At 34.9% G+C, this 13529-nt stretch overlaps 1 protein-coding gene and 1 long non-coding RNA gene across 2 annotated transcripts; one reads left to right on the top strand and one right to left on the bottom strand.

Moving 5' to 3' along the window:
• The first annotated feature begins 9466 nt into the window (after positions 1–9466).
• Positions 9467–12965, top strand: LOC118483754. Its single transcript, XR_004871358.1, has 2 exons — positions 9467–9885; positions 12402–12965. It is a non-coding gene; the product is annotated as an uncharacterized LOC118483754 (long non-coding RNA).
• LOC110930635 lies at positions 10210–12738 on the bottom strand. Its single transcript, XM_022173981.2, has 3 exons — positions 12490–12738; positions 11177–11511; positions 10210–10572 (listed from the first exon to the last, which is right to left on the bottom strand). The coding sequence occupies exons 1-3, from the start codon at positions 12678–12680 to the stop codon at positions 10481–10483; spliced, it is 618 nt and encodes a 205-aa protein (XP_022029673.1). The 5' UTR covers positions 12681–12738; the 3' UTR covers positions 10210–10480.
• Positions 12966–13529: the final 564 nt, after the last annotated feature.

Here is a 13529-nt window from a genome sequence, read left to right as displayed (position 1 = left end):
ACTATTTTGAATATGATGGCTTCAATCCATCATATGGGACTTTGAATTGAATACGTAATGCGAGCAAGTTCAAACAATTGAACTTGGTGTAAACAAAACGAGTTCATGTATCAATAAGAAATTTTGGATATGGTTACAACAAAAACCATGTATGCTAAAGGAAATTGAGTTTTTCAAGAAACTTATTGACTTGATATTAAAGAGTCAACGTTTTGCAATAAACGTGGTTTATAAATGCAAAGATCAAGTATAGCGATACGATATTTGAACTTTTGATAAAAATAACAAATTGGAATGAAGCCCTCCAGTGGTCTTCATAAATCAAACGAACCACATGCGCCACAACAGTGCATGTGTAAAGTGTGGATTTACCAAGATATCAATATTTGCTACTATGAAAGAAATCCTCATGGTATAATGACTATTAGAGGAAGTAGAAACACGAAAATCAATTCTTTATAGGCAGAAGTCAGAATTGCAACGAAGGGAATATAAGAGCTTTATCTGGAATTTCGTGTGATAACCGTTGTTAAGTGACATTATCAGGGAATGTCGAATAAAATGAAATGAAATAGGGGATTTGCAAAAATATATGACTTCTTTTGTAGTGCTAATACTTATGACTCAGGTTAGACTATGCACCGATGTCTGTGAAATATTGTTCCAACGTACCTCAGCGAGATTTTGATCGTTTGTAAGATCATGTGGTAAAGTGCTGCTTCTTGATTAGGAGTTCTTTTACTGACGGAATTTAGTATTAGTATCATCGTGCCCAAATTTATATTTTTCAAAGGTCTTGCCTTGGAAATTGTATGTGATACACTTTGATGTCTTGTGGACGTGAAATTTTAGATTTCATGTGTTTTCTTGTGCATTAGCACAACTTTATATGCTTCTTATTTGCGTTCATAATTTATGGCGTTAATAATTTATGGTAACGTATTGGTAATTCTTTATATTTTTGATGGTGTCCCAACCTAATGGGTTTTCCATTTATCATTATTGTCGATCGAGTTACGAGGTAGATGATCAAACGAAATAATGTTTGATATCGGAAAAGAGATTCTTGATAAAAATCTAGACACATATGCTTGTGCTTTATTCTAAATTGTTAATCCTTATAGTTTTTTGGATTTCCTTATAGATATACATATCTATATAATCACATATTTCAAATGCGGTAATATACATATCCTTTAGAAAGTCAATGTATTTATCAGATTCATATTTCCAAGGACCAGTCAGAAATCCGGTCAAGATATTATTTAGGGAAATCTTGTCACTCGTTTGACATATCATATACCCCGTCTTACCCGGTACTCGCCGGAGAGGTAATCTCAGTATATCCGGACAAACTGGTGAGTCTGCTACTCTATACCCAGTTTTTGCCGGAGAAAATTTTATATTTCCCATAAATAGTATCTTTTCAAGATTTTAAAGGTGCCTCTTTTATTAGGGCTTTTATCCAGAATCAAGGAAATTTATATTTCCATAACATATCTTTATTCTAAACCAAGTAATAATAAGCAAGAATTAATAGCAATTAAGTGCGATTACATGCTAACCGTTATTCTAATAGCATATCATTATCCATTATATTATACTTATATAAGTAATTTTATCTTGAAGCTTATATTAAGGCAAAATTCTTAAGTTCAAGTCTAAATATTATCCTGAGTGCTATCGGATAATATTAAGTTCCTAATTCTTCGTTTAAGCTTAGGTATTATTACAACACCTAATTCTTTAAACAAGTGGCTTAGATTATACTAAGGCATCTTTTCTTATGTTCAAGTCTATATGCCATCAGATGTGCTACCAATTAATAGCAATCTCCTAACTCTTTTATTTAAGCTTAAGTATTATTATCACAACACTTATAGGCTTAAAGCAGTGGCTTAGCTCTGATACCACCTTTACTGTCACGACCCCCGACCCCATCCTGGCCGGAATCGGAAGTCGTGAGCAGTCCAGTGGTACCGGTGATTATTTTGAAAAACATTACAGCGGAAATTTCATCAGGACTGTGAGTTAAGAAAAATATCAGAGTTTAGAAACACCGGATTTTATTTAAATAGATGGAATAAATTCCATGTTTTACAAAGGTAGCTTTTAATAAAAACAATATTTCTTAATTCGATTTAATTAATAAAATAAGCCACTTCTTGAAGTCCTTCAGTGCTGGATCCAATTCTTACTCCAATATACTGTAATTACCTGAAACGCGTTTTAAAAAGGTTTTGTCAGCGGGAAATACTGAGTGAGTTCATTCAGGTTTTATATAAAACAGATTTGTTATAATTCACAGTATTAAGGGGAATTACAATGTTTCTGATATCAAACCAACTATCCACAGTATTTGTCACTCGACCATCCATTGGCTAGCCCATTTATCCAATGGTGTCTGTGACTGTGGTCAGATCACCCCTTGGCCACCCGTTTGTCCAAGTGTGACGGGAACAAGTAATGTATACAAAACCCCACATACCGACTGTAATATGGTGATTACATAGACTTAATCCATGTAATTATAACTTAAAATAGTTTGGAGTTTTGTAAAGCATATTTGATAAAAAGAGAATAACTCACAAACTGTGAGAAAAGAGTTTACAAAAGAGGAATGACTCACTTTATAAGCATGCAAGATTGAGTTAACAAGCTTCTTGATTCTACTTCTTCCGTTAATTAAGCATGCACTTTATTATTCTGGATCTTCGGATGATTTAACAGTTTGTTTGATTGTGAGTGTGTAGTGGGAAGTATTTTCGGTAGTTAAACATATAGTTTAACAGAATGGAATACGTATTTGTGTAAAACCCAAATCAAACCTTAACGGTAGTCACGAGATTCGAACCTTAACGAATTTCACAAAGTATAGTCTTATTCAGACAGTACTTTGGTATCCATTTAATGAACTCACAAAGCATAGTACTTTGGATTCTGTTTACCGAAATTCACAAAGTACAGCACTTTGGCATTCGTTAGTTGGTTCCTGAATCGATCGGACAGGACATCGCTTTGGTGATTATTGGTTAGAATACCAACGTATAGAGAGAAGAATAGAAGAAATGAGCAAAGGAAAATGAATCCTAAGCTTTCTATTTATAGGTAAGAGGATAAGCTTTACCTTATATAGAATTTCCCTAGATAAGTTTTCCCTAGATAACACTTTCCTTAGATAATACCTTTCCTAGGTAATACTTTCCGTAGATAAAATTTTCCTTAGATAATACCTTCCCTAGGTAATACTTTCCTTTAGATAATATCTACCCCATATAAATCTATTTTTCATGTTTATCTATTTAGGTGATAAATAAATCTTACTTAGCTTAATTAATCTTGCTTAGCTTAATTAATCTTGATTAACTGGTTAATTAATCTTACTTAACTTAATTAACAGATTAATTAATTTACTCAGCTAACTTAACTGCTAAGTTTATTTAACTATTATGTTTACTTAGTTATTAAGTATTCTAACAATTCCTTGCTTACGAGTTCTAATTTCTAGATACAATGGAACTCGTATTAGTGTATTAACTCAATACAACTTTAACGATAATCACAAGATAAAAACCCTCACAACGATTTACAAGTGCAATACTTAACAATTCAGCGGATTCACAACGAATGACAGAGTATAGCCCGAGTTCGGACAACACTCAAACATTCAAGTCGAAATCACGATGAATAACAAAGTATAACTTAATTTGAGCAGCACTCAGACAATCGTTGGATAGTTATAATTGATCGGATAAAGTATCGTACCAGTGATTAGAGTTATTACCCTAATAACGAGCAGAGTTTAGGGATTTAGAGGGTAAAATCCCGAGCTATTATTTACAAAAATAAAAGCTGACGGAAAGAAAAGAATTGAACAGCGATCGAGTTAATACCCGGCATCGTAGCAGCACCCCGCTATACTAATTAGTGATTCGTGTGTGTTTGTGGATTGTTTCTGCTATAACTCAGTCTACGAAAGGAGAATCTACGCCGTTCAAAGGCCAGAATTCAAGTCCCAATGTCGGCTATTTATACACGAAATTTGACATGCTTACGGACCGTAAGCCATATCCCTTACGGTCCATAAGGGAAGCAGTCTATTTATAGGGTGGCTAGCTTCGGGACTAGGCTTGCTGAGTTGACAGATTTTTATTTTAAAATTTTGACAACGAATTATTGTGATAATCGTTGGCTAGGTTTTACCCTCTCCGAGTTTTAGGGGCCCTGATCCTGATTCCGATTGTTCTGGAAATTTTAGGGTTTATGCAGAATTACTTGGGTGTCTCAGTTAGGGTTTCCTTATTGGGTAATTACCCCACTAAGTATTAATTTTAGTGAGAGTTGTTACAGTAAGTGCACATATATTGTTTCTTTATGTACATAAAAAATGTTACTAATAGTTTTTATATTCATTGCTTTCATTTTGTAGATTTAGTAATTAAGGGACTGCTACCCGGGTTATTTTATCAAATTTAATAAATTTGTGGTCCGGTCCATGGGAGAGCTGGAGACATGTTCCTAATGAGCACAAGACACGGTTATTTGAGCGATTCCAGGTGTGTGTACTTAGACCATTCTTATTATTTAACTGGTTGGAACATTTTGTACGTTTATTTAAAGTTTTTTTCTTCATATATGCATTTCCAGTGGGAGGATAAATGGAATGCACAAATTCATAGGTGCTGGGATAACTGCATTGCTGGTAAATTCCCTAATTTGTTGCAGAACGTATGAAATGATGCTAAAGCTACAGCGAAAGAAAAAGGTAAAAATGTTGGAGAGGATATGACTGATCTTATTGACTTTAAACCAGCATGGATAAGATCTGAGATATGGAAACAAATGCTTGACCACTGGAACACACCTAAGTGGAAAGCAAAGTCTTTAAGAAACAAAGAAATTAGAAGTAGGGCAACTGGAGGCAAACATACACTAGGATCTCAATCCTATGCGAGCATGAAAAGAAAAGCGGTAAAAATTGTTAATTTCTCTCTTTTATATATATATATATAGGGGAAGGATGTATAGAAAACCCACTTTAATTTAGAAAACCCGGGAAACTCAAAGCTCCCGATGTTTTTTTGTTTTGAAAAAATTTACACATGTTATATGCATGTTTTTAAGGGTTTTGGGCAAAAAAAATCAAAAAAGCGCCAAGTAGATATTTTAAAAAAAAATAAACAAGTTTTGGTGTAACACATGTTACATTCATCTGACATATTTGTAACATGTGTTACACCAAAACTTGTTTATTTTTTTAAAAAATAACTACTCGGCGCTTTTTTTTATTTTTTTTGCCCAAAACCCTTAAGAACATGTATATAACATGTGTAAATTTTTTCAAAAGAAAAAAACATCGGGAGCTTTGAGTTTCTCGGGTTTTCTAAATTAAAGTGGGTTTTCTATAGATACTTTCATTATATATATATATATATCATGTAAATATCATTTTTATTAACTTCTAAATTCCACATTTGTAGGCTAAGATACTTGGGCGTGAACTGTCAGTTCATGAAGGGTGGAAGCAATCACACTGCAGGAAAGGAAGTCGACCATTAGATAAAGATCTAAGTTATAGTAGTTCACTACTTTTGGATGTTGATCCGGAAGGGAACACTCAAGAAGAAAATCTTGTATGGGTTGATGATAGGGCAGAGGAGACTTGGGTAAGTTGATTGATTAGTAAATCCAAACAACATATTTCAAAAAAAAAAAAAAAAAAAAAAAAAAAAAAAAACAGAAGTTTATTAAAATGAGATTTGAATAATATAATAATGTGTTTATCCCGTTAGGTTAAATATGATGGTTTTCTTGTGGAAAAGTACGGGAAAGAACGCATTAAACATCCAAAATTTGACGAAGACTTGTGGTCACGAGCTGCGGGCAAGAATAAAGGAAAAGTGTACGGGTTAGGCAATGTTAGTGACCCGTGTGTACATAATAGAGAAGACCCTGAGGTATGTTTAATCCTTTTAGACTAATAGTTTTTAGAAATATAAATAAAATTGTTTGCTCTTTGGCATAAGTGGAATCACATACATTAGTAATTCATATTGAGGAATTTCATATTGATTTGATTACACTTTCTCTACGGGTTGTTTCATACAAAAATTTGCTTTTGAAATTAGGTATAATTTCCTTCTAAATATGTAAACAATTAAAATGTAGATCACAATCGTATTATGTTTTCTTTGCAACCAACTTGACCCGTTATTACTTTTGTTAGTTCTGACTTCTTGATTCTATTCGTTGGTTGTTTTGTAGATTGAAAAGTTGAACTTAGTTATCGAGGAGCTCGTTAAGCATAATGATGAAGAAAAAGAAAGGTTAGATGGAATTATTGCAACGTTGTTGGCTGAAAAAGAAAAAGATAAAGCGGATAAAGATGCTCTGCTCAAGAGGATGTCACAAATTGAAGCTATGTTAACGGCTACAGTTCGAAAATAGGCTATAAATACTTGGTTTCGAATGTTTTGATGTTTATCATATTAGGATACTTTTGATTGTTTTATGTTTTAGTTGATATTTTTATTAGAATGTTTTATATGCTTTTGAAACAAAGATGTTTTATATAACTTTGGGATTTTGTTATTCTATTAGACTTTTTATATATATTTTGGAGTTTTATTGATATGTAATTTTGATGAAATAGCAGGGAGAAATCTGAATCAAAACCCACCAAACAACTCCAAAAAATGGTGGCTAAATGGTATTAAATGGTGGCTAAATCGTGTCGTTGGTGTCAAAAATGGTGGCTAAATGGTATTAAAACGGTGGCAAAATGGTGGCAAAATGGTGGGAATATCGGTGGCTAAATGGTAGCTAAATGGTATCTAGTATAAAAAATGGTGGGAATATCGGTGGCTAAATGGTATCAAAAGTGGCAAAAAAACTCGTCACAACATAGGTTAGGTGGCAAAAATGGTGGCAATATCGGTGGCTAAATGGTATCAAAGCGGTGGCAAAAAACTCAAAAAACTCATCACAACATAGGTGGCAAAAATGGTGGCAATATCGGTGGCTAAATGGTATCAAAGCGGTGGCAAAAAAATCGTCACAACACGATAGAAATGGTGGCAATATCGGTGGCTAAATGGTATCAAAGCGGTGGCAAAAAAATTGTCACAACACGGTAGCAAAACAAGCAAACATGTAGCGGTGGCAAATAATTTTGACCAGTTTTGTGGTGGCAAACATTTGGTAGCAAAATATAAAAATGGTCACTATTTGGTGGCATTAGGGCAATTGACACGGATGTTTTTGTCACCGCATTTTCGGTGGCAAAATGGTGACAACAAGGAAATTGCTACCGTTTTGTGACCGAATATTTCATAGCAAATACCCTTTTTTCTAGTAGTGTGTATTTCTCTACTACGGTTCTTGGTTTAGAACTAAAATGAGTGTTAACTCCTGATCGGGCTTATCTAATACTCATAGTAAATGATTGCTCGGATAAGTGGGAGAATGTAAGATTAAATATATTACGGTGTTGTATTTATATTAGTAGCCATTATAATCATTTACATTATATAGATCAAATATATAACAACCTATTAAATAATTAGTTGGTAATTGTTGATGGACCATATTACCCTTACTAACTAATTAGGTTTCCTCTTGGGTGCATATATAAAGAGACTAATGTAGATGTTAAAAGGTTAGACAACCTAATTACTCAATAACATCAACCGGCCCCTCTCTCCCATAATCGAATACCCTTTTTGGTTCTTCATCGCCATCATTAGTTTGCACCCTAAGGAGGAACCAGATTAAGCTGACAATCATGTCAAACTCTATTGTTGCGTCTTCATCTGGATTCTCTGCTGGCCTGTTCTGCTGCATCAAGTATGTTATCATGTTTTCCATTATGCCTAAAATAGAACTGATCAACAGGGATGTGATATGTGTCATCCATCAATTGGAACTATGGAAAGCATAATGTAGAAAAGATGAGATGAGGGGATTAATGGCTAACGTAATGGCAACTAAGAAACCATGTTATGTTGTGGAAGATATTGATATGTCTATTTACATGATGACGATGATGATGATAACAGATTTATTGTTTGAGAGGATAAGTAAGTTATGGAAATCTAATGACAACAGACAATTCACAGTTGCGGCAATCAGGAAACAAATTGAAAAACAAGAAGTGTTAAGAGTCGGCGGATGAATGGAGGTTTTGGAACAACTGGATCCCTCCGAAAGTAAATTTCTTCACGAGGAGAGCAGCGATCGAGCGGATACCAGTTAAAAAAGAACTGATTAAGATAAGGATACCAATCGAAAATCAACTATGTGCACGCTGCGAGGAAGAAGAGGAATCTGCAGATCATGTTTTATGCGGCTGCAGTAGGGTAAAATTTATATGGAGATCTTTTATGGTATGGCTAAAGCTACCAACACATACCAATTTTGGAAGATGTACAGAGGCTTTTGAGCAAGTCAATGAGATGTCAGGATCAAAAGAGTGGTAGAAAGTCATCAATGCAGTATTTCAATCAACTATGTGGAACTTATGGAACACTCGAAATGAAATGGAGTTTGAAGGTAATTATAGACTCGACAACAATATAGTGGAAAATATAATGACAGACAGCTTCATTTGGTTGAAAAGTAGGTCGAAAATTCGGAATATAGTTTGGGAGAGATGGGTGGATTTTAATATTCGAGATATAGTAAAATAAGTCGTAACATCGGGGTGTATGTAATCTATTTCGTTTTTATTTTGTTTTGTTTGTTCTTTGGGTTTTTACAGCATATGCTGACCATGTTCTATTAATCATAGAATCCGACCGTTCAAAAAAAAAAAGGATAAGTAGGGCTATAATAAAGATGTTTTAATATTTACAAGCACAAGGCTAAAAATTGAAAGCCCTTATAAATGCTTCCTCGAATATTAGGTTGCCCCCTTGTTATTGAAGTATTAATCTCATCAAAATATCTAGATTGAGCTTTGACATCGTATACATTATTTTGTTATGGCGATGTAAATACATTATTTTGTTATAAATGCTTCCTCGAATATTAGGTTGCCCCCTTGTATAAGGTTAGATGGTATGGTGATGGTCCTCTCTTGGAGGATGATCCGCCACGTAGGCGCTACATCATAATCCTCCCAAGGATGGTCTATCCCCCAAAACTAGAGGGTATGGATGATGGTCCTAGATGATCATACCCCACCACTTTTATGTTTCTATTTTTTTTTAACTTCTACTTTTTTTAAACATTTAACAAATAAAGTAACAAAATCATTTTGTGCATAATTTTGCTCGTCTAGTTAGCCGTTGAGACGAGCTTCATCACCCGCCATGAAGACCTGAGCCGTGTTCATAATCATGTTGTATTTGTCGTCTGAATGTTTTAACCGTGTGTAAACACACAGTTATTTTTCATTATTCTGTATTTTATTTTATTATTTAGTGAATATCCACCTTATTTTATTATTTAGTAAACACACAGTTGATAATCTTTCGTTGCTTTATTCTCTCTCTTTTCTTTCTTCTTTACACTTAACCACACCAAACCCATCTTATCATCATCCAAACTCAAATTCAACAACAATTTCAAAGTTCAACACAACTAAACAAAATCCTTATTAGCTTTCAAAGTTCAAAACAACTCAAATTCATCATCCACCTTATCAGCTTTCTCAACCAACTAAACAAAATCCTTCATCCCCACACAGTTCAACATAGCCGCAACAGCTCCAGACTCCGTTTGATCTCCGGCGAAGACTTTTTGGAACAATACAAAGATGCTCGATTGAGACCAGTTTGACCTCCGGCGAAGACTTTTATGGATCTCAAAATCCAGCTTTGAAACAACACAAAGCTGCTCGATTGAGACCAGTTTGATCTCCGGCGAAGACTTTTTGGAAGCCAGGTTTAAAATTAGGGTTTAATTTGGAAGTGGTGTAATTTGTCATGTAGTGTCCGTCTCGAACGTCGGGAGAGCGACGTTCAGGACGACGACGTGGGGGGGGGGGGGGCGAAATGGTCTGGCCACCGGCGACGGGCCTCGACGGGGGTGGGACGAGCCCCACACCGTCTAGCCTAACATTATCGGCGATGTAAATACAATCTAGCCGTTAGTTTTGATAATAGACTACTAATCTATGACTTAACTTTACAAAACACATTTAAAACAACTTGTAAGGCTCTGTTATAAAGTGTTTTTTAAACAACCAAAGCAATCTTTTTCCATATAATATTGTGTACCTTCTAGTCACTTCAATAACTACAGAGATCCAAGTAAGACAATGTCGCATGCTAACTTAAAAGAGATCGTTATTAAAAATATGCTTACATATCAAATAAATTCATATCTTACAAAAAGATTTTCTTTCACTATTATTCTATAATTACATACAGAAGATTGCTCTCAGTTTGAAAGAAACACTTGGAAAAAAAAATGCAAAAATCCACCAGAAATATTCCATTTCTAAACAAGCACCAATTGAACTCCCATGAATTTTACTTTAAAAAGAGATACCCATCATGTCTATCAAGAAATTCTCCATCATCAAACCCTCATCTTCTCCACAAAAGTAATTCTTGGATCTTGTTTCATCTGCATTTTCATCATCCCCAATTCAAATTTGTTAGAAATTATGTAACCCAGGGCCATCTCCAAGAATGATAAAAGAAATTTGGGCCCCGGGCAAAACAAAAAAATTGGTATAATATAAAATCATCAAATATATATCAAAAACCATAATATGACATGCTAATCATGGGGTTTGGACTCATAACCTCAAGATTATAACCCAAAACATTAACTAATTAATCATATAATCATCTTGTTAACAAGATCGAAGAGTCAATTAATTAAGTGAATTGATAGTTCAAAACAGTTTAGGAAACAAAAAATGCATGAGATTAACTAAAAATTGTTTAGGAAATAAGAATGTAAAGAAAGGACTTAGAACTCATGACCTTGGTTTTCAAATTTGAGTATCTTAACTATTGAGCTAGCTTCATTTTTGTTACTAAAGTCATTTATTAAACATTTAAGATAACAGTGCTCATTTAAAAATCTTCACCCTAAATTTTTTGTTGGGCCCTATAAACTTTTTGGGCCTTGGCGTTTGCCCGGGCTGCCTAGCCCACAAAGCCGGGCCTGAGGTAACCTTGTATGAACAAACATCACATAAATCATAAGCTTTTAACTATACCGAAGAAGGAGGATTCGACGCGGTTGACTTGAGGAACGGGTGCGCTCTTCTTGAGGGGGCATGAGGAGATGGGAAGCACAGGGAGAACATGGCAATTGCATATCTCAATCATGTAACCATCTGGATCATGGAAGAAGAGCTGGTTCACCTCCACACCCCCTTCTTTTACAACCGCGGTCACATATTCGATTCCCATTTCCTTGAGTTTCTTGATTATGAGATCCATATTTGTGCATTGAAACGAAATGTGGTTGTCTTTTGGATTGATCACTGCTTTCTTTGCTGGAGTTGACTCCATTTCTAACAAATGGATTCCAATTCCATGGTTAAACAACCTGTTGCAAATCAATTATCAACAATTTGAGTGTTTCCATTAAATGAACAAAAACTCAAATTGAGTTTAGATTAAAACAAACAAACAAATTGACCTAGTAAAATCGCACTTGTAGAATACATCAAGTTTAGTTAAAAAAAACTATAAATCACATTGAACTTAAAATCTAGTACACAACTTTAATTGGTAAATCTCTAAGTCAGGATGTCATAAACCATTTATATCGACCCCTGTCTGAGTAGATCTACTCGTCAAGTAGTTTGAGTGTTTAAGTGTTCGGTTTTTGTAGGTTAACAACCTTGAAACTGGCCGTATAAACCGAAGTGACAGTTTACCTTCTACATTTATGTATATGCATCATATTATGTTATTATATTATTAAAACATTTATCATTTAAAACTTTAGAGTTAAATGTCATTTTAGTCTATCTGGTTTGAGTCATTTTGTCAGTTTTTGGTATGTGGGTCTAAAAAAGTTTTAGTGTTGTCATTTTAGTCCATTGGGTTAACTTCATCTATATATATTTTTTTTTTGTTAACAAGAAGGGGCAATTCGGCCATATTATATGACCGGATTGCCCTTCTAGTTAACAAAATTACATATAAAATATCCGAATTGTCCTTCTTGTTAACAAAAAAAAAAAAAAAATGGATGAACCTAACCCAGTGGACTGAAATGGCAATGGTGAAATCTTTTTAGACCCACAGATGAAAAATAAAAGTTTTGGACTAAACTGACAAAACAGCCCAAAACACAAGGACTAAAATGACATTTAACTCAAAACTTTTATAGATACCAAATATTTTAAAAGAGAGATGTTAGAAACATTTTTATCATTTAAAATTAAAATCCAACCGGTTTGTTTTTCTGTTTTTCGAAATAATAATTAGCAGATCCGTCAAGAATTTTCATGAAAACTAGCTGAACCGGACCATGAACACCCTTAGCCCGGAAAAAAAAGCAGTAAGTGATGCTCACCAAGCGCCTTCAAAATCGAAGGAGGAAGGTCGTCGGATGAGAACGAATCCAAGAACGTCAGTGTAGAACTTGACGGATGTACGAACAGATCTGCAGATAAATGAGACGTGATTGAGAGATAGAAGAGGCAACTGCTGCGTTGAAGATGATTCTTTCGCGATGATCTGATGATTAACTGCCTGATTTGCCATTAAGCAGAAAGCAAAGGTAAAAGGGTATTGATAACTGGAGTGCTGAGTGCATCCAGATCTGCTGAAAAGATCACTTACTTATAGAAGAGAATGGTGAGCTGTAGATATATGATAGAGTACACATCCTACGTGGCAACGCATCATCCGTCGTTTCACAATTTTACATGCAGTAGAAATTTAAATAATTCCGACCCACGTGTTTTTAATATGCACTTTGTCGTTTGATTGTTTATATTGTATATCAGTAGCTATATTATTATGAGTTCTTTTATACTTTTACAGTTACTTCTATATTATTAATTCATTCATAATGTTAATGTTATGATACATGTGAGTATCTTCTCGTGTTTCTAACATTAAGGGGTGTTTGTTTTTTGTGAGAAGCACTTCTTAATCTTTTATGTTTGCCTCACGTAGACCATGTGCAGACGTTTGAGTCTGCAGTGTATTTGTTTTCTCGAAGTGATTTCATTAAAAAAGGTCTTTCAAACCTCTTCTTTGAGCAGATATGGACTCTCCACTTCTAGCTTCTTCTCCTCTCTTCTGCCCTATTTTCAAAACACAATTCTCAATCCTAGTTCTCCTCCACCCCTTCCTCCTCCCAGCTAGCTGACTTCTCCACATCTCCGCCACCACGCCATCACCTCCCCCACCTCCACAGTTCCCCGTCACCTCCCCCACCTCCACACCCGACACTATTGGCTCAGACCTCCGCATCAATCATCGCACATCGACCTGCAGACCGCCGCCACGTCTCCTCCAGTGAGACTAACCAGCCACCAACGACCTCCGTTTCGCCACCCAATCGAATCTTCTCTCAACATCTCATCTGGGTTTTCATTCCATTTA

The sequence above is a fragment of the Helianthus annuus genome, chromosome 11 (genome assembly GCF_002127325.2).
Source record: "Helianthus annuus cultivar XRQ/B chromosome 11, HanXRQr2.0-SUNRISE, whole genome shotgun sequence".
Taxonomy (NCBI): domain Eukaryota; kingdom Viridiplantae; phylum Streptophyta; class Magnoliopsida; order Asterales; family Asteraceae; genus Helianthus; species Helianthus annuus.
The sequence above is the reverse complement of the archived record's forward strand: the minus strand, read 5'-3'. Positions and strand labels throughout refer to the sequence as shown.

What these genes read in the sequence shown, in the direction of transcription:
- LOC110930635 (XM_022173981.2), bottom strand. Translation starts at nt 12,680, where the DNA reads ATGGCAAATCAGGCAGTTAATCATCAGATCATCGCGAAAGAATCATCT. An exon ending in TTCGATTTTGAAGGCGCTTG is followed by an intron (nt 11,512 to 12,489) that starts GTGAGCATCACT and finishes GATTTGCAACAG; the next exon opens with GTTGTTTAACCATGGAATTG. An exon ending in CGTCGAATCCTCCTTCTTCG is followed by an intron (nt 10,573 to 11,176) that starts GTATAGTTAAAA and finishes ATGAAAATGCAG; the next exon opens with ATGAAACAAGATCCAAGAAT.